General features: G+C 50.8%; 1 protein-coding gene across 2 annotated transcripts in view; it reads right to left on the bottom strand.

Moving 5' to 3' along the window:
• Positions 1 to 20899, bottom strand: part of SPSB4 (splA/ryanodine receptor domain and SOCS box containing 4) — a 91537-nt gene that overhangs the window by 56449 nt on the left and 14189 nt on the right. For both annotated transcript variants that reach the window (XR_007908737.2, XM_008266252.4), the window contains exon 2: positions 16227 to 17072. Coding sequence is in view for 1 of the 2 variants with exons in the window: in XM_008266252.4 (XP_008264474.3) it covers positions 16227 to 16920 (694 nt within the window). In the remaining variant the exon portion in view is untranslated. The remainder of the gene's footprint in view (positions 1 to 16226; positions 17073 to 20899) is intronic.

The following is a 20899-nucleotide window of genomic DNA, read 5'->3' on the forward strand; positions in this document are numbered from 1 at the left end:
ACCAGACTCAAAGAGCCACTTGCTTCTCCAGTAGATAAAACCTAGATGGCCAGTACTGTCCAGAGGAAGTTTATTTAGGGGAATTCCAGGTCTGGGGCAGGGTAATTCCAGATCTGGGGCAGAATGGAACTACCACTTCAAGCACCCCACTCCCACCCCCCAGATCAGTGGCAGCCCATCTGGCCATCCCAAAAATTCCCTGAGGAGTACAGCATGGCTGACTAATCAAAGGAAGGCCACAGCTTCAGTGACTAACCAGGAACTTGGACATGAGCTGATGGTGCAGTTCAGCTCCATCTGCAATCCCCTTTGGGAGTCCCGGAATTAAGTGCTAGCTGCCCAGCTCTTTGCTTTGTACTTTGCAAATAAATTCCTATTTTGTTGCACTATCTTGAAGTCAATAATGGGATTTCTGCATGTTGGATGAACAGACCCAGGTTTGGAGGTTGTATAGCAACTCCTCCAATTAGTTTCTGGGGTTGTTCTGCAACAGGGCTTGCCCAAGGACACAAAGCTAATAAGGGGCTCTGCTGTTGCTCATCAAACCAGCAGCCTGCTGCCACCTTGGGAGCTGCCCCTCCCCCAGAGGGCTCCAGCCTCTGTGGTGCAGAGGCCTCCCCCTTGGAATTCCTGGCATACCTCCTGCCACTGCCCTGCCCCCACCAGGCCCTTTGACATTCTCTAAAGTTTCCTGATTCAGCTGCCCCACTCTCCTTGGCGGGAGGGCTATCTGGGTAGAGGGTTTTTCTAAAAGGGTTCCTTCTGTACCACAAACTGGCTCCTGGGAACCGGAGGGGCTGACCCCAGAAGTAGTCCCCAGGGAGAACAGTGGCCTGACTCTCTCCATTGGCTCCCCAGTGCTCCCAAGTGGCTCCACAGCAGCCCTACTTACAAGAACTTTGTGTCGTGGTGGAAAAGGTCTACCTCTGCACTGTCCAAAATGGTGGCATCTGCCGCATGTGGCTATGGGGGACCTGCACGTGGTGAGCGCAACCAAGGGGCAGAGTTTTTAATTTAATTTTAGTTAAACAGCCACATTCAAGTGGCTCATGGCTACCATACTGGACAGCATGCAGAGTCTGTCATCCTATGTTCAGACAGCCTTTCAAGATTAGAAACTTCAGAATAATGGAGACCTCTTAAAGTCATTTCATCTAACTCCCCCCTTCCTGTGACAGAGACACACAGGCACGGAAGAGATGGCCTGCCCCTGGCCACGTTTCTTGGCTCCCAGTCCAGTGGTCTTTCCAGGACCTCTCCACACCCTCTTAATGTACCCAACCCCAGATTCGGGGCACATTAAGCCAGATCAGGTTGAGAACGCCTTTTTTAAAATTTTTTTTCCACTTTCACACATCTGGACAAAGCACTCTGTCAACAACAACAAAAACCAAACCTTGACTAGCCCAGGGAGATTGCCTGGGTTAACCAAGGGAAGAGAAAGGCTCAGTCCAGCACTTCCATTTATGTGACTTGCCCAGCCTGTAGGAGATGAGCACCCAGGTCTGCCTTGGGACTCTGCCACACCAGAGGATACAAGGGAAAGGCAGAGCTTAGCCAAGCAGAATCCTGTCCTGGTGCTGCCTTTCCAGGTCCAGACAAGAACATGGAGAAGCCATAGCACAGTGGACAGGGGTGGCCCATGCCTTGGTTCCCCTACCTACCAGACCAGATAGGGTAGTCTCAGATGTGAATGCCCTGACAAAGAAGAGCACTGGACCAAGGCTTATGGAGGCCGCCAGTGGGCTTCCCTTTCCATGGCTGACCTGCCACATGGAACTTTAGGTCTGTGGGATGCTACACTTGGTAGCAAGGTAGAAGCAGAGGTTCAAATCAGCTCCACCCCTCACAGTATGACCTAAAGAGTTTCTCAACTCTCCTGGGCCTCAACCAACTTGTCTATAAAATGGAAATGGCCATATCCGCCTCAATCAAAGGCACCCTCATCAAAGTTCCAGCAACAAATAAACTTATAGAAACAACAGAAATGTCTCAGTGGAAAGAGACTGGAAGGCAGAGTGTCAGAGAGGGAAAGAGATCTTCCATCTGCTGGTTTACTACCCAAATGGTTGCAATGGCCACGGCTGGCCCAGGCCAAAGCCAGGAGCCTGGAACTCCATCTGGGTCTCCAACATAGGTAGAAGGAGCTCACATACCTGGACCATCATCTGCTGCCTTCCAAAGCACGTTTGTAGGGAGCTAGATCAGAAGCAGAGTAGCCAGGTCTGGAACTGGTGCTCAGGTATGGGATGCTGGCACCGTAGAAACAACTTAACCTACTTAACCACAATGCTAACCCATCATGTGTGGCTTTTTATGAAAAAGTGGAGTCTGCAAAATAGAAGGAACCGTCACAGGCTGTAGGGTTGCTCACCTTGCCTGTGTCTAGCATCTGCTGACCCTGAGCCTTGTGGTTCTCATTCTCTGCCACTACACCCAGCCTTGCTGGCTGCCCTGTTGGCCATAGGCTTGCCCAGCTCACCCCCACTGACTCAATCTTCCCCTAAATCTTCACATGGTTGCCTCTGCCTCATCACTTAGGTCTCAAATGCCCCTCCTCAGAAAGGGGCCAAACATGGAAAGCCAAGACACTGTGGCAAAAAATGACCTCCATGAAAGATCTCTGTGAGATCCCAGTGGAAAGAAGGGGCCATCAAAGAAGGAGGTACTTTTCTCTGATGGGAGGAGAGAACTTCCACTTTGATTATGGCCCTGTCTAAATACTGGTGGAGTTTGTGGACTCAAAAGGCTTCTATAGCCTTGGCAGCTCAAGACAAGAGCCTCGGGTGATGACTGATGTCATAAATAAGAGTGTCAACTGTTAAATCAACAACAGGAGTCACTGTGCACTTGCTCCACATGTAGAAACTCTATCCTTAATGAGTTGTACTAAGAAAATTAATGGTGAAACTTGTCTTCAAACGGTACTTTATACTTTGTGTGTCTGTGTGGGTGCAAACTGTTGAAATCTTTACTTAGTATAGAGTTGAATCTTTATGAAGTATAAGTTATGCAGTTGAATCTTTATGAAGAATAAGTATTTACTTAGCATAGAGTTGAATCTTTACTTAGTATAAGTTGAATCTTAATGAAGAATGGGATGGCAGAGGTAGGATGGTTTGGGGGTGGGAGGGTGGGTATGGGGGAAGAACTGCTATATTCCAAAAGTTATACCTATGAAATTTACATGTATTAAATAAAAGCTTTCTACTAAAAAGGGGGGGGGGGGCAAAGCAGCAGCCGACAGCCTTCCCCCATCACAGTCTCCAATTTCATTTTCCTAATCACATTTATCTGTCTCTAGATTTCTGTTAATCATTTTTTTCCCTGCCTCCCCTCTGCCCCGTCTCTAGCCCTAAGTTGTCATCATTGTGTCCCTAGGTCCCTAGTGCCGGACACAGGAGGTGTTCGGAAACTACTCCCTGCAGGACAGGCTGGTCCTCTCATCCTGACTGTGGCTCCCTGGGACCACAGGCTGCAGGAGAGCGGGAAGCAGCCTACATGCAGCTGGGCTCCCGGGCTAGGCTCAGCAGGTCCTCCACAAACTCTGGTGAACAGAGAGGTGACCACGAGCCACCATTCCTCCCCACGTTACCAGGCATCTGGCCCACGCAGGATCACGTGTGGCTGAGGAAACAGGGCTTCTTTATACACAGATCAAATTAGTAGCTGCGAGGATGGTGCGACTACTTTTCCATTTAATACTCGTACTAACAGGAAACTTCTCAGGAGTCTCTTCCCTGGAGTGGTAGTGAGAAATTTGTATGAAGGCACTTTTAAAAGTTTGTGTAAAAGTGGAAAAAAAAGTTTATTTTGGTACAAAAAATTTTTGAATTCCATGTATAAAAGGGAATCTTCAACAAGTCCACAGAAAGAGCATATTATGGAACAATGATGGATAGATTTCAAAACTGTTTTGCACCAAAGTAAGCTTATCTTTAAATTTCATTTTCCCATGAACTTTCTGAAGTCCCACCAGGTTGTGGACTTTGCCCTATCTGGACAGTCAGCAAATGCTTGCTGAAAAGGCACTATGGGCTGGGTGCTAAGGACACATGGCAAATAGGATGGCGAAGTTCCCACTGGCAGCGAGAGATGCAGGGACATGGGAGTACTTGAGACTATACCTAAACAACCTTGAGGGCACAAAACTGGTATACACCAGAATGCCATAACTCCCAGGGCCATAGCAAGTCACCCCTCAGGCCCGAGGCCCTAGAAGAAACAAGCAGAGGAAGCAGCCTTTTTGAACCAGAGCACTCAACACTGACACTTGGGCGGCATGGACACATTTTCCCTGTGGGAGCGAAAAAGGCTGAATTCTGCCAAACACACATGTCTTTGGTGTTGGCGCGTCCCTCAGGCCTGCTCCAGGGAAAACTGGAAGACCAACCCCCGCTTCTGCCTTGGATGCACTCTTCAACCAGTTCCCACAAATCTAGCACGTCACTGCTTCACTCACTTTCCCCTGTATGACCCTGTACCTGTCCCCATCCCCCAATCCTAGCAGCCTCTATCCCCCCAGGGGGCTGACTCACGTCTCATGTTTGGACTGATTTCACAATGGAACTCAGAAGGGTATAAACACATGTGTGTGTTCCAGGGCCCATTACAAGCATCTTTGATTCAAAAGGTGAGAACTGGAAGAATTTGTGCTTTCACACACTCCCGAAGGAATGCTGAGGTCCAACTGCAGAACTCCACAGCATTCCCCCCGCAGGTGGCCCAACCTACAAGCAGCCAATCCGATGCTTGGCAGGCGTATCTGCCTGCACTGAGGAGACCAATGGGGCATGAGAAACTGAGGACTCTAAGCCAAGACCCAGGCAAATAACACTCCAGCAGAGCTCATGATTAAAGTGTTGGAGTACAAGGTTGGGGCAGATTTGGTGACCCAAAGCCAAGGGGTGCCTCAAGTTAGTAGAAGATATGGGAGAGCTCAGGAACAGGTTTCAGAGAGCTAGGGCAGATATTTAGTCGAGGTAGCAAAGGGAGACCGGAGTGCCTCCCCATTCCTGCGGTGACAGCCATGTCCCCATCTTCATGCAACCCTGGATGTGCCTTTTCCTGAGGTGACTTGGTCTGGACTTCCACAGTAGCCCCAACTATCCCTGCCCCTTAGAGCCTGACCTGGCCTCTGCCAGCTTGACAGTGGCCCTTACTTAAGAGGTGGCTACCCTCTGGGGGACCCACAGAACCCAGAGCCCCTCTGAGTGATGCCTAGGTATCAGGTAATGAGCTGTCATCCCTCACCAACCACCAGGAGCCATGCTGTGCTAGCCAGGGGACACCCCTACATTTTGAGGGGGAAACAAACAAATTGGGAATAGGTGGCAACTGGCTAGGGATCTGAACGGATCCACCCAAAAGCACCTCCTTAAAAGACTCTGAAGCTGGGATATCAAGGTCTTTGCTGGCAGTTCCAGCTCCCAGCTGCTCCCAGCAGGTCCTGGGCCAGGGAGGCAGGAGGTACCCCATCAAACACGGTCTCAGGAGCCCATGCTGAGGCAGCCCACCTCCCTTTGGGGCTCCCAGCAGGCAGGTCACGAAGCAGGACTCACGGCTCTATTTATAGAAAGCAGCCATTGAGTAGCATAAGAACTGGGGAGAGCCGGTGCAGCAGTATTTTCCAAGCTCACGCTGTCTCGGCTTAATTTCATCCCAAGCAAATAAATCATTAAGGAGGCACCAAGTCCTGGAAGATCTGACGAAGAAGGGCCATTAAGCGGCACAGCCTTCACTTGAATTATGGAAGGCCTGCGACAAGCAGCCTTATTAGTGTCTGGGCCAGGCTGTAACTCACGCTAACAGAGGGACAAGACTTAGTGAATCAGCTGGTTACCTGATGGTTAGCAAGCAAATACCACTGCCAGCCTAGTGGGCAGTTTGCTCTCCTCACTCATTTAAACAATCCCCTTCAAACATGCTTGCTCTATTCATCACTTTCTCGGCACCACCCACTCAGAATCATCACCAGTGCCAGCCAAGATGCAGTTTGCCATACAGTATTTAAGGGTATCTAAGTGCTGTAACAGTGGAGCTGCCTAGCTTCAGTAGGCTCTCTTGTTAAGCCGAGGCCTGGGACCACCAGGACACAATATGACCCCACACGACACGCAGGTTAGATGCACAGGTGCTGGCAGAAAGACTGGGTTGCAGCCTGGGGCCAGTCCTTCCCAAGCAGGTGCTGTGAGCTGGCTCTTCGTCTTCCTCAGCCCCCATCTCCTCATGTGTGAAATGGGATAACAGCAGCTTGTCCTCCTCCGTGGGGATTCAGAGAGCCACCGTGCACAGGGTGCTGACTAGCCTTCGGACAGGGCTGTGATGTTTAAATAAGATGATGTCTGAGCAGTGCTAGGCAGGGTTTGGCCTTTTGTGAGTGCTGACTCAATGATGGTTTAACAGAGCTGTTTCCTTCTGCAGTAAATCCCTTCCCAAACAAAGTGATGCTGGGGGGAAAATGTGCTTTGGTGGCTACAGAGATTTCGGGTTCCAGGCCACATGAACTGAGGCACTTGGTGGGTGGGGAGGATGAGAACAAGAGGGAAGAGTGGGCTGGACAGAAAAGGGAGGGGATGCGGAAGACACAGCTGGGTTGCTGGAAGGAGGCCCAGGAACCGGCCTGGAATCAGCCAGCCTGGAGGGGTGCGGGGCACAGCTAGGCTTAGCAATGCTAGGCTTTGCTGGGGTGATGGAAGGAGGCCATTTCCAACAAAGGTCAGCACGGACCAAGGCACAGAGAACTACTGGAAGAGTTTGGCTGCAGGACCATTTGGCCTAGCACACAGACAGGTGGATGGTGGGTGTCAGATGAGGTGGGTGTCAATGAGGATGAGGCAATCCTTGCTCCCAGGAGCTTGTTGGAAAGGCAGAATCCTGGCCATACCCAGACCTTCTATGTCAGAACCTACACTTTAACAAGACCCCTGGGGGCCTGAATGCACACTGAGGTCTGAGGGACATTTCTGACAATGGCTGCACAGGGAATTCCATCCTTATACCCACTTCACAGGTGAGGACACTGACGAACTGACAAGTGAGGAAACTTAGATCCAGGTGACCCAGGCAGAAAAGGGGCAGAGCAGTTCCTAGCCTGTCTCTCTAGGACTGTGCGAACTCTGGGGTTCTATGGCCCAAGTACGGGTTAGGGCAGGGTCTCTGACACACAGGGGGCACTGGGAGGTCACGGAGGTGTAAGTGAGGGGAAGACACCTGTGTGAACTTGGTCTCAGCACCAAAAGACTACCAGGAAGTACTTCCTGCCCCTCCAGTCCAACCCATCATTGTGCCCACAAGCTCCCGTGTCCTCCATCACCTAAGTCGGGTTTTTTCAACACAGGTTCATAAACTGCACTGACTTCTCACTCTCTTGTTTCTGGTGAGGAACACTTTCAAGGGGAACTGGAGGCCTGGATTTTGGTTCTGGTTCTATTCCTAACTGGCAGGTGGCCTTGGGCAAGTCCCCCAGCTTTCCGGTCTACTCAGCTCTTACCTGTAAAGCGTGGGTCTCGCACTGGCTGCCAGATAGCATCTCTTCTAACCCCAATACCTGGTCTGCCTTCACCTCTTGTCCTTTCCTTACCCCACGGGTCCAGCCATGGCCAGGCCTGCTAACTGTTGTTCAGAGGCAGGTGTAGCCCCTTAGCCATTACCTCGACAGCTCATCCCTGACAAATTTATCCACGGGCACATCTGGTGAGGGTCCCACTCGTTTGGGTATCTTTGTCAGGCACTGTCAGGAGCTACAGCCTTTCAGAGACACTGGAACAAACATTTAGCTGGAAAATTTTGAACCCTGCTCACAGAAAGGGCCAAACACTCCCAGTGGCCTCTGCGCCTCAGCTGCTGTTTCCATCATGTTAAAGAGAACAGAGTCAGAAACCTCCAGAAACCAGTGAATTCCCTGTGTGAAGCCCCTCAGAATTCCCAACGTGGACCAAAATGTAATGATAATTAGTATTTACATGCTTGCTAACGCAGTAATTTCACAATCCATGGCAACAGTATGTCATAATTAGAGATTTTTTAAATTAGCATTCTTCCAGTAGGTCCAGGCAGTCCCCCAGTCACTTTCTACATATTATTCATGGTCCTAGCACCACTTGGAAAAACAAATTTCTATTTTCAGAGGAGGAAACGAGAGGTCCAAGGTGAAATGACTTGTGAAGGGGATGGTTAATTAGAAGCCAAGTCAGCACTGAATCCAGTGCTGGAAAATCCTGAGTTCTGGCTCTCCCCACAAGCCCACACTGGGGCCCACACTGACACTCGTCCTGACCAAGCCGGATTTCAAATGCTGGCACCTCCATGGCGAAGTCCTCAGGATGTGCAGGAATCAGCTTCTGACTAAGTTAAATGGGAAAACTCCTCAAAGCAAGGCCATGAGACTTTTTTTTTTTGCCAAAAGTCTATTCCTTTTGTGAACAACAAACGGTAGAGGCCAGTTTTCTGCAGCCTGCAGTGGCCTGTGGGGGGGGGGGGGGCAGGTGTGTTATGCTCAGCACACAATGAGAGGTGGGAACAGTCACTCACTCAGGGGTCAGGCTTCAAGGGAGTGACAGCTCATAGGCAGCCCTCTCTGTTCCCAACAACTGTAACTCAGGTGTTGCTGTGTTGGAGAAAAGAAAGCTATTTGGTGACGGGAGGCCAGTATATTAATATGCATGTATTTATTTATTTATTTATTTTACAGGCAGTTAGACAGTGAGAGAGAGAGACAGAGAGAAAGTTATAGACAGTGAGAGAGAGAGACAGAGAGAAAGTTATAGACAGTGAGAGAGAGACAGAGAGAAAGGTCTTCCTTCCGTTGGTTCACTCCCTAATGGCCACTATGGCCGGCGCTGTGCCAATCTGAAGCCAGGAGCCGGGTGCTTCCTCCTGGTCTCCCATGCAGGTGCAGGGACCCAAGCACTTGGGCCATCCTCCGCGGCCCTCCCAGGCCACAGCAGAGAGCTGGACTGGAAGAGGAGCAACTGGGACTAGTACCCGGCGCCCCAACTGGGACTAGAACCCGGGGTGCCGGCACTGCAGGCGGAGGATTAGCCAAGTGAGCCACGGCACCGGCCTTAATATGCATTTATTAAGCACTTACTTTGTACTCTGTTCCAAGGACTGATATCTGGAGGTGGTGGACAAGGTTGAGATGCAATCCCCAGGTGGGCATTTGGCACAGCAGTTACAACACTTCCTGAGACACGTGCATCCCATATCAGAACGCCTAGAATCAAGTCCTGGCCTGGCTCTGCCCCCTGATTCCAACCTCCTGCTAATATGCACCCTAGCAGGTAGCAGGTGATGGCTCAAGTACTCAGGTCATTGCCACCCATACTGGAGACCCAGATCAAGTTGTAAGCTCCTGGCTTCAGCCTGGCCTGGCCCAGCCCTAGCCATTGTTTGCATTTAGGGAGTAAACCAGTGGATGGGATGTCTTTGTCTCTTTATCTCTGCCTTTCAAATAAAAATTAATCGATTTTGTGAAAAGATGCAGTCCCTACCTGAAAGAGACCCTACCTTCAGTGTTAATAGCAACAGCAATAATGAAACAGCATAACACACGTATTACAATGTGGTGTGGGAGGTATTATATCACATATCCTTTAGTAGTGGTTCTGTTACCAGTGGTGGGAGTTTAGCTTAGTGGTCAAGATCATATATTGGAATGCCTGAGTTCCACCCTGGCTCCAGTTCCCAACTCCAGCTTCCTGCTAATGCAGACCCTGGAAGGCTCAAGTCACTGGGTTCCTGCCACTCATGTGGGAGACCTGGATTGAGTTCTGGGCTCCTGGTTTGGGTCAAGCCCAGTCCTGCCTGTTGCAGGCATTTGAGAAGTGAACCAGTGGATGGAAGTTTTTTTTTTTTTTTCCTCTCTCTTAAATAAATTAAAACCAAAGAACCAATACAATCTATACCATATACACAGTAAAGATTGGAGCCAGTGCTGTGGTACAGTGGACTAAAGCCCCAGCCTGTACCACCGGCATCCCATATGGACATAGTTTGAGTCCTGGCTGCTCCTTTTCTGATCCAGCTCCCTGTTAATGCACCTGGGAAAGCAGTAGAAGATGGCTCAGGTCCTTGGGCCCCTGTACCCACACAGGAGATCCAGAAGAAGCTCCTGGCTCCTGACCATTGTGGCCATTTGGGGAATGAACCAGTAGATGGAAGACCTCTCTCTCTCTCTCTGTGTATGTCTCTACTCGCTCTATAACTCTTTCAAATAAGTAAAATAAATCTTAAAAAAAAAAAAAAAAACGCACCTACTCTTCTGCTTCCTGAGCATGCCTCCCAAGTCATCACCCTTGCTCTGAGGAACCTCGTATCTGGGTGGAAAGAAGGCATCTGCAGGTGGAAACCTGGGTGAATGGGACAGTAGGCAAGAACTCAGCACTGAAATGACGGTACAGAGACAGAGATCTGGGCTGAGGGCTGGCAGTGAGCTGAGGTGAAGACAGACTGATGCAGAAGAGAGGTGATGGGGGACCAAGCCAGGAACTCCATGGAGGAGACAAGTCCGGATGCCAGGGAGGCTGGGGGGACCTTGCTACCCCATGGGGATGTGTGGGGGCTGAGCAGAAGGGCTGTGAGTTGCGCTCAGACCGGAAGGACAGCTCTGCAAGGGACCGGCGTCCTTGTAGTCATCCTGGCAGAAAATTCTCTCTGGCCTTCATCAATACCAGAGCCTTGGCTGGTCGCCAGCCTCCTCTGCTGAGCCACTGCGCCAATAAATACTTGTTGGCAGATCGATTAAACCATCTAGGAATGACATCTGGAAATACAGCTTTCCCCACTCAGTACAGGTGCACAAGCCTGCACAGGCAACAGCCTACTCTGTATGCCCAGAGCACCAACACCCTCCCCGTGGAGTCAGGCCATGTTCGGGGTGGGGCCAGCAGGGGCAGAGTAGAGGCAGGGCTGGCCCAGGCAGATGAGTGGTTACCACCTGGGTGTAAGCACAGCCCTGTTGCTTGTTAGCTGTGTGGCCTCACTCCAGAAAATTCCTCACCTTCCAAAACCCAGTTGCCCCATCTATAAAATGGGAATAATAACAATAATACTGCCACGAGAGAACAAATGAATAGAACACTAGGCCCAGAGGTCAGCGCTGTGAGGCAGAAGGTTAAGCCACCAGAGCTGAGACCCAGCTGTTCTGCTTCCAATCCAGCCCCTGCTAATGTGCCTGAGAAGGCAGCAGAAGATAGTCCAAGTGCTTGGGCCCTGCACCCACGTGGGAGACACGGATGGAGTTCCAGACTCCTGGCTTCAGCCTGGTTCAGCCCTGGAAGTTGCAGTCATTTGGAGAGTCAACTAGTGGATGCAAGATCTTTCTGTCTCCTCCTCTCTGTCACCCTGCCTTTCAAAGAAACTAAAAACAAAACCACAAAACCCCATTCAGCTCTGGGCCCCAAACACAGGCAGCATCAAGCAAAAAGTGCGACTATTGATAGTGCTGCATTAAGGCTGCTCTGCCCAGGGCTGCTGTCCCGCTGGGGCTCCTCTCCCCTTCCTGTGTCACTCACGCACCACTCACCACCACACAACTCCAGACTGGAGACAGAGCCGAGCTGTCAGGCCTCCCAGCAGCCAGCCTGTGGAAACAGGAGCCAGGGGCCAAGGAGCAATTCAGGAAACCAGGCCCAGGCAGATTCCAAAGGGCTGGCCCACCCTCGGGGCCCAACCTCACAGCAGTGGGGTGTTTTCAGTGACATTCCCTCATTAGAGATCAAGAATGCCTGATTCATGGCCACCGCTGGAGCCGTCTTTATACAACTTAGCTTTTCAGAACACCCTGCAGAGCTCTGCGCTGAGCCAGGAGCTTTGAGGGCCTGGATGAAGCCTCTGGGGAGAGGGGGAACTACAGTGACAGAGTCTCAGGGTTTCGCCCAGGCTCACTGCTGAAGGCAAGCGTCAGGTACTTTGCTGCCTGGCCTCCCAGGCAGGTAGGGCAGACTTTCCTGTGCACACTCTTCCTGCCTCAGTGCTAAACCTCCTCGCAGGGCCTGTCTGCCTCTGAATACAGGCTCCCTGTACGACCTTGAACAACTGACTCAAGTTCTGTGTGCCTAAATCTCTTCATCACAAATGGAACATGACAATACAGTAGTCAGTAGTCCCCCTTTGTCCATGGATGTAATCCAAGACATTCCTGCCTGAAACCAAACACCACAGGTGGTACCAGACCCTATATATGCTGTTTATTCCGACACATACATACCTATGATGAAGTTGAATTTATAAATTAGGCATAGTAAGAGACAAACAACAATAACTAATAGTAAGATAGAAAACTATACTATACTATAATAAAAGGTATTTATAAGTTATGAATTGCAGGGCTGGCGCTGTGATATAGTGGGTAAAGCCACTGTCTGCAGTGCCAGCATCCCATATGGGTGCCAGTTCAAGTCCCAGCTGCTCCACTTCTGATCCCACTCTCTGCCTTGGCCTGGGAAAGCAGCAGAAGTTGGCCCAAGTTCTTGAACCCCTGAACCCCTATGGGAAGACCTGGAGGAAACTCCAGGCTCCGGGTTTTGGATCGGTGCAGCTCCGGCCATTGCAGCCAACTGGGGAGTGAACCAGTGGATGGAAGACCTCTCTCTCTCTCTGCCTCTCCTTCTCTTTCTGTGTGGCTCTTTCAAATAAATAAATAAATCTTTAAAAAAATAAGCTAGGAATTGTTTATTCCTGGAATTTTCCAATTTTTTTTTTTTTTAGGAAATCTTTAGCTTGTTTATTTGTTTTTTTTTTAACTTTTATTTAATGAATATAAATTTCCAAAGTACGATTTATGGATTACAATGGGAATTTTCCAATTTAATATTTCTGGACCACAATTGACCACAAGTAAGGCGAGAAAGGGAAAGGATAGAAAGTGAATCAAGGAGCTGGCACTGTGGTGTAGCAGGTAAAGCCTGCAGCGCCGGCATCCCATATGGGTGCTGGTTCGAGTCCTGGCTGATCCACTTCCGATCCAGCTCTCTGCTATCGCCTGGGAAAACAGTAGAAGATGGTCCAAGTCCTTGGGCCCCTGCATCCACCTGGGAGACCCAGAGGAAGCTCCTGGCTCCTGGCTTTGGATTGGCGCAGCTGCGGCTGTTGCAGCCAAATGGGGAGTCAACCAGGGGATGGAGGATCTCTCTCTCTCTCTCTCTCTGCCTCTACTCTGTGTGGCTCTTTCAAATAAATAAATCTTTAAAAAAAAAAAAAAGGATCCAAGGGTGGAGGCACAAATGCAGAGTTGTTCCACGGATTAAAGGTGTACAGCACTTAGAACAGAGCACAGCACACAGCACGGACTAGGCACCATGGAAGTGCTGGTTACTGTTGGTTGTTTTACTGCTGTCATTACTGTAACCATGACAGCAGTAGTAACAGCAGCCTGCCCACTTGCCCAGCCTTGATTCCACACTTTGCGGCTCACTCAGATGTGCACAGCCCGTGGGTATCCTGCAGCTCTTTGCAGTAAACTCTGAGATGCTGAGCCATCTCATTCTGTGATGTAGCAGAGTAATTTCATGTGCAGAAGGCTCGAGAACATTACGTGTTTGCAATAGGAAATCACACCTTCAGGACCTCTTACCCCAACAAATACACGCCTCAGAGTTACATGCAGTAAATCCTCTGTAAGTCTTGCTTTTATAGTCATAAAAGTTCAAAAATTGACACTGTGATACCCATTAACTTACTCTGTCACATTAGAGGAAAAGCCTAGATGAAGGCCACTTTTGTTTTAATCCAGGGTTAACCTCTAACCCTGCCCCAGCTCACTCAGCTAATCAAAGCAACAGACACTAATTGCTGTGTGTGGCCCTGTATCAGAGAGCTTTTTAAGCTCCATTTTATAAGGGAGAACACTGAGGGTGAGAAGGAGGTAAGAACTGCCCACGGCCTCCTGTGGAGTACTGGGGTGAGACTGACCTGGGTCTGTGAGGGGCCTTGAGCAGAGTTATGTCTGGCCATGAACTTGTATGGAAGCAACACAGAGAGCAGCCCTGCTCCCCTTCCCCAGTTGGATCTAGGTTTGGGAACCTGCCACCGTGTCAACAACCAACATTGGTTTAGAATTCTTCCCACCCACAGATCCCCATCTTGGGTCACCTTCCTGCTTGGAGACTACCTAGCACCAAACAATGTCCCAGTCCTCAGGGATTCATGTGGACTTTAGCCCAGATCACTGGCTGCAGTCATCACACAGTCCCTTCTCATCCACTGCCAATTCCGCCAGACTCCATGGCAGTCTGTCCTACGGCCCATCCTGTAGTCAGGGATTGTCCCAGGCTGACCATAGGTCTTTCGGGCCCAGAGAGCCTGAGCTTCCCCCCTCTGCTACCCCCTGCCCAGGATAGAGAACACTTACTCCCACCTGGAGAAGAGGCTGGTGCCATCACTGACAAGCCCCCTGCTACCAAACGAGAGATGCCACAGGCTTGCTCCCATGACATCCCGGCCTCCCTTGCCTCTGGAAGAGTCTCTCGGATTCCGTCAACCTGAGAATCCAGCCCCAGCGGGGAGGAGGATGGAACACACTGACTCCAGTCTCCAACCACCCAGAGGACCCATGAGCTCAGAAGGCCTTCCACGTGACCGCCTATCCCCACCCAGCCTCCAAGCTGTACATCAAGGAGGAGACGGCTCTCCTAGATCCTAATATGCCTCAGAAGTCACTGGCTGAAACCTTGCTAGAGCCTGAGCTTGGAACCTGAAGATGAAGCAAGAGACTGTTGTGAATTAACAGCCAAGAGGAAGCCTACACAGGGGGCTTACCTGCTGGCTCTGGTAGCTCCCAGTGGGTGTCAGCATGAGGCTCTCATCCCAGTGCCCACCCCACTGGTGCTATCCTATGAGATCTCACAACAACTAGGAAAGGGACAAGATACTGTCCCATTTCACAAATGAGAAAAATCCGTCTTAAGGAGTGAGACTCCCTCGCCAAGGGTATAAAACCACCGAGCACGTCAGACTGCAGAGCCTGAAGCCACCCCTCTGGTCCAGTGAGGAATCCCAGCGAGTAAATGTTCTAATCCCATTCAACAGTGTTTGCTCTTGCTGTTGGCTTTCGCACCACTGGCCCTGCCTGGTCAACCACGCCTAAGAGGGCTCCAAACACTTTCTACAAGGCACTGTGATGACTAAACTAGCCCCTCTCAGGACCTACTCATTTGCTCCTAGATTTAACCAGTTAACCAGAGAAAACAGAATGACATTTTTGCCATGCAGTGAAAATCATAGTCCAACACCAGTGAAAATGGAGCAGGAGCAACAGCGAGGTGGACCCCAGTTCTGGCTCTTGTGGCTGTGCCCTGCAGTTTTTGTATCTCTACGATGGTGTATATCTCTCAGTTAAAATGAATAAATTGGAACTCTCTCATTCAAAATGAATAAATTGGGATTGGAGTCTAGCTTTAAGCTAGCTTTGTTACAAGGCTGTGGCTGATGTATAGGTGAATGAGCCCTCCAGGGTCTGACTCAGCTGAGGTTCAACTGGGGACAGGCGGCCACATGCGCCTCTGTTTGGAGGCCACCCTGCCTCCCCCAGTGACTCCCGCCTACCACCAATAACTGCTTTTATTACTGATTTTTAAGCTGCCTGGAAGTTGTAAGAGGCCTGCCTGTAGCCTGCAAGGGCACTTTGCTTCCCCACATAGTTTGCAGCAGTTGTTACCTTTTAAAAATTTGGACAGTTCATACAAATCTAGATTTCTGGGTTCTCTTTGGAAAACACACACACACACACACACACACAAGATTCCACATCTCAAAGTTCTCATTCCCACAAGGCAACAGTCAGTAGGCAACCAGAGGAAGTGGCTCTCTCTAACACACAGCTTACCAGTAAGAGGTGGAATTTGAGATGGTCAATATATAACAATTGTTATCATGACATTCTTATTATGTCTCGGCAACCTAAAGCCATGGCATTCAAGTCTGGGACTGTGCCTGCTTCATGGCCGCCTCCTCCTGCTGTGTGAGCAGCTTTGGCCGTTTTGTACAGATCAAAAGATTCACCGAACACCCTTATCAGGAGCCACTGTTCTGAAGCACCCACCCAGTCCCTGTGGGCCTCACAGCAACCCTGAGCTAGATGGCTGTCAATGGATCCTTTTTGCAGATGGAAAGACTACGGCATCACGCCAGCAAAGGAGCAGGATTAAAACCCACATGCCAACCCACAGGGCCGCCCTAGGCGCTGAGCCCCGCTCTCCCCGTTCCCACAGACCCCGCACACTTACGGTCCAGGCCGTTGATGTAGCGCATGGTGACTTCGCAGTGGCCCCACACGGCGCTCACCACAGGGTACAGCTTCTTGCCCTTGAGGCCACGGAAGGCCACGCCCAGGTACTGGCCGTCCACGATGAAGCTGAGCGTGCCCTCATCCATGTCCAGCACGACGAGCAGCGAGTCTGGCAACGCGAAGGCCTCGTCCGGCCCCAGAAAGGCCGGGTAGGCGACGCCAGGCCGGTTCTTGCCGTCGTGGTAGAGGCGGCTGCGGCCCAGGTCCCAGCCCCACGACTCGGCGTCGCTGCCCACCAGCGCCGTGTAGCCCACCGAGTGCAGCGGTGCGCGCGCAGTGGCCACGCCCACCACGGCGTGCGTGCCGCGCTGCCGCGCAGGCCACGTGATCTGCCAGGCGTGCAGCCCGCGCGCGTGGCCCACCTTGCCGCGGATGCCGTCGGTGCTCTGCGCCACCGGGTGCCGGTGGAACGTGAGCCGGTCGTCGTCCTTGACGAACACGTTGAGCGAGCGGTCCTCGGGGTTCCACGCGTGCCGCAGCTGCACCACCGGCCCGGCAGCCGGCATGTCCAGCAGCTGGTCCAGCCGCGCCGGCCGGCCGGGCTCCACTCCACGCGGCTCGCGCTTGGCTGGCCGCAGCGCCGCCTCGCGCACCTCCACCGACTTGAGGCTCCCGGAGAGCTTCTGACCCATAGTTCACGGCGGAAGGGGGCCTGTGCAGGCCGCTGCTACCTCGTAGGAGCCTCCACTCCCTGTAGCCAGGGGCGGGCCCCGGGGCGGGGAAGCAGGCTTCGGGAACTTCGACCGCCACAGCCTCCACCGGGCTGGGACAGGGGCCCAAGCTCCTGCAAGGAAGCAGAGGGTGCGGGTTACAACAGCAGTGTCTACAGCTACCTGGCTTTTCATGTACGCACAGGCCTTGGCTGAGCCCTTTGTATGCATGATCATATAAATTAATGGACTCGTGCCCGACGCTGCCGTATGCTAACCATTGTTCTAAGTGATTTCTGTTAGCTCCTTGAATCCTGAGAACCTCCCTGTAAGTCATACATGTTATTGTCCCCAATTTACCGAGGTGAAAAAACTGAGGAGCAGAGAAAAGGTAGTTAGCCAAGGGCTCAAATCTAATTATTGATAGAGCCAAGATGCCGAGCGAGGTCATCTGGCTTCAGTCTTGTGTTCTGCACTTACAGCAATCACAGATAATCTTATTTTAAAAAGCAGGACTAAGCCCAGAGAAGTTGTGATTTGTCCAAGGGGCAAGCCGTGTGCCAAAGCCAGGAGACACGGCTGCCTAAGACATGGGGGGACCATCCAGGTAGGGCGTGGATCATTGGTTCCTGAGCGGGAGGCCCAGGGGAGCTTCCATAGCATCCTAAACTTCAACCAGGCTTGAGAGGTAAGAAACAGAGCACAGGTCCAACAAGATCACCCCCGGGACGTGGGCGTAAGGGAGCCGTCAGAGGCTGGGATATGGTTTCCTTGGGAAAGTGAAGGGGAAGGATGAGGGAGCCTGTGTCCAGGCCCTGGGGATATCCACAGGCCTCCATCTATTAGTTCTGTGACCATAACAAGGTCTTGGACCCTGAGACTCTATACTTCCCTGATCTGTAAAATGGGCACCTAAGAGACAACATAAAGGGTCAGACTCCAGTGGATTTTCCTCTCTGGCTGTGTTTCCTGGGCATCCCACATTGGCCTCCTTTTCTTGCATGAGTGAATTCTTTCTCTAGGTGTATGAACACTGTTAAAAACAATTACTCACACAGACTTCCCTGAGGCGGGCTCCTGGTTTTCAGGGAAGAGGAACTGGCTACTAGGAACCCCCAGAGTGCTACATGACCTGGCCCTGAGTGTGGGGAGAGGTGGAGGGCTGAGCCTTGCTGCCTGTCCAGAACAGAGGCAGGTGCCCTCCCTCCCAGGCCCGAGAGCTACTGGACGGAGAGCAACGTCTCTGAGACAGATGACCGGTCCCTATCCCCTGCCTTGCCTGGCAGTGACCTCCGCCCTAACAGTGGCATACCCCCAGCCAAAATCTAGGTGGGGAAGAAAAGCACTCTGCTGCCACTCAGCACAGATAGGTGGACTGTGGGCTTCTTTTGAACTCTCCCTTTTATTCTAAACTCACATTTTCTTTCGTTTCCGCTGTCAGATCCCAGCTTCAGCCAATGTCAACCCTAGTCAATGACTTCTGGCTAATGTCTGATCTGAAGCAATACCAGAATACATAAAAATCCGCAACAATAGACAGTTTTATGAGAGCAGAATAGTTGCTCCTTTTCATATCTGCAGTCACCCAAAAGCAAGGAGAAAGAGAAACAGAACTGCAAACTCCCTCTTCAGCAGAAATGGAGCACAATTGTAATCCGAACCACAACTCGCCAGGAAAGGCTGCCAAGAACAGCAAAGGGCTGCCCGAAGAGCGAGGATGGAAAGCCGTGGGAAACACCTGGCCAAGACACCTGTGGCTCCAGAGCTGGGATAAAGTCGGCAGAGCCAGCCAGGAGCTGGCACTCCCTGAAGAGAGGCAGTGATTCCTAATGCGCTCTGGCAGGAGGAGGAGAGAGGAGAGCAGAGCTAGGCAGGCCACAGCCTGGCCATTTGCAGGGGAAGCAGTGTGTTGGGGGAGGCGAGGTGGGGGCAGGACTCTGAATTGGGAGAAGCCCACAGCTGCGGGTCTCTGCTGACTGAGTGGGAGCAAAGACAGAATCACTACCGCCGTCGTGTGAACCAAGTTTCTGGGAAGCAGGCAGCAATCTGCTCTCCGAAAATACTTCTGGCACCTCCTCTACATGCGCTGCCTGCAACATGCTGGTCCCGGGAAGATTCACCTCTTTCAAAGAAAAACCAGCCCAGGAGGTAGTCAGTGATGCTGTAAAAGAGACAAAGGGGTAAAAGAACGGGGGTGGGGGTGGGTGAGAAGAAAATTCACCAAGAAAAAAGCTATCACAAAGCAGACTGAAAATTGTGACCAAATCTGTAGACTAATTTTGTAGTCATTTAATTCAGATGGGAGACAACTCAGGCAGTCCATAAAAAGATTAGGGGGCAGGGCCAGTGGCCACTTGGTTAATCCTCTGCCTTCGGCGCCAGCATCCCATATGGACGCCAGGTTCTAGTCCCGGTTGCTCCTCTTCCAGTCCAGCTCTCTGCTGTGGCCCTGGAGGGCAGTGGAGGATGACCCAAGTCCTTGGGCCCCTGCACCTGCATGGGAGACCAGGAGGAAGCACCTGGCTCCTGGCTTCGGATCGGCTAGCTCTGGCCATGGCGGCCATTTGGGGGGTGAACCAACAGAAGGAAGAGCTTTCTCTCTGTCTCTCTCTTCACTGTCTAACTCTATCCATCAAGTAAAAAAAAAAAAAGAAAGTTATATTCTTGTCAAATGCTCAGAGTACTTGTAAATGTTTTCACCATAAAAAAAGATACTGTGCTAAGTATGCATATATAAATCAATTAGGCTTAGTCATTCCATAATATGAATATATATATATATTTCAAACCATTATGCTGTACGCACTAAATAAATAAAATGTTATACATTGATTTTAAAAGATTAGGGAGCAGGTGTTAATGGTGCAGCAGGTTAAGCCGCTGTGGGGTTAAGTCCTGGCTCCATCCTGATGCTAGCTTCCTGGGAGGCAGCGGTAACTACGGCCCTACTGCCCACATGGGAGACCCAGATGGAGTTCCTGGCTCCTGGATTCCACCTGACCCAACCTGGGCTGTTCAGGGCATTTGTGGAGTGAAAGTGGGTAAGAGATTGCTCGCTGTCTCTCGCTCTCTCTCTTGCTCTGCCTTTCAAATAGTTAAAGTTTTTTAAATAAAAAAATTAAATCCATTTTACATTAAATCCAAAGGTAACCTCCACAACTAAAAGTAAAATACAAACCTTTCAAACCACCAGAAGGAACAGCACACAAAATAGAATGGGCCATACAGTCAGCTCTCTGTATCTGCAGGCTTTACAGCTGACGATTGAACCATCTGGGCATGGGAAATACTGAACAATTTCATCTAGACCGAACATGTACACCTCTTTTTCTTTATTCCCTAAACAATATAGTATGACAGCTGTTTACATTTACAAAGCATCAGGTCTCCTAAGTAACTCAGAGATGATTTAAAGTATGTGGGAAGATGAGCATAAGTTAATATGCAAACATCTGTAGATTTTGGTATCTGTGAGGGTCTAACATACCAACTCTCCACACATAGCAAGGGACAATTGCATACTGAAAGACTTAATAAGTAATAGAAGCCAAAAGGCATAAACAAATTGCTAGAGTAAAGCTAAGACCAGAATAGTACCCATGTCAATGAATGGCCATAGTAAACTATTAAAAAGAGACGTTAAGACCAGGAACAAGACAAAGTCCCTAATTTTTTTTTATTTATTTTTATTTTTATTTATTTATTTTTTTTTGACAGGCAGAGTGGACAGTGAGAGAGAGAGACAGAGAGAACGGTCTTCCTTTTGCCGTTGGTTCACCCTCCAATGGCCGCCGCGGCCGGCGCGCTGCGGCCGGCGCACCCCGCTGATCCAATGGCAGGAGCCAGGAGCCAGGTGCTTTTCCTGGTCTCCCATGGGGTGCAGGGCCCAAGCACCTGGGCCATCCTCCACTGCACTCCCTGGCCACAGCAGAGAGCTGGCCTGGAAGAGGGGCAACCGGGA

Source organism: Oryctolagus cuniculus, chromosome 4, assembly GCF_964237555.1.
Source record: "Oryctolagus cuniculus chromosome 4, mOryCun1.1, whole genome shotgun sequence".
NCBI lineage: Eukaryota > Metazoa > Chordata > Mammalia > Lagomorpha > Leporidae > Oryctolagus > Oryctolagus cuniculus.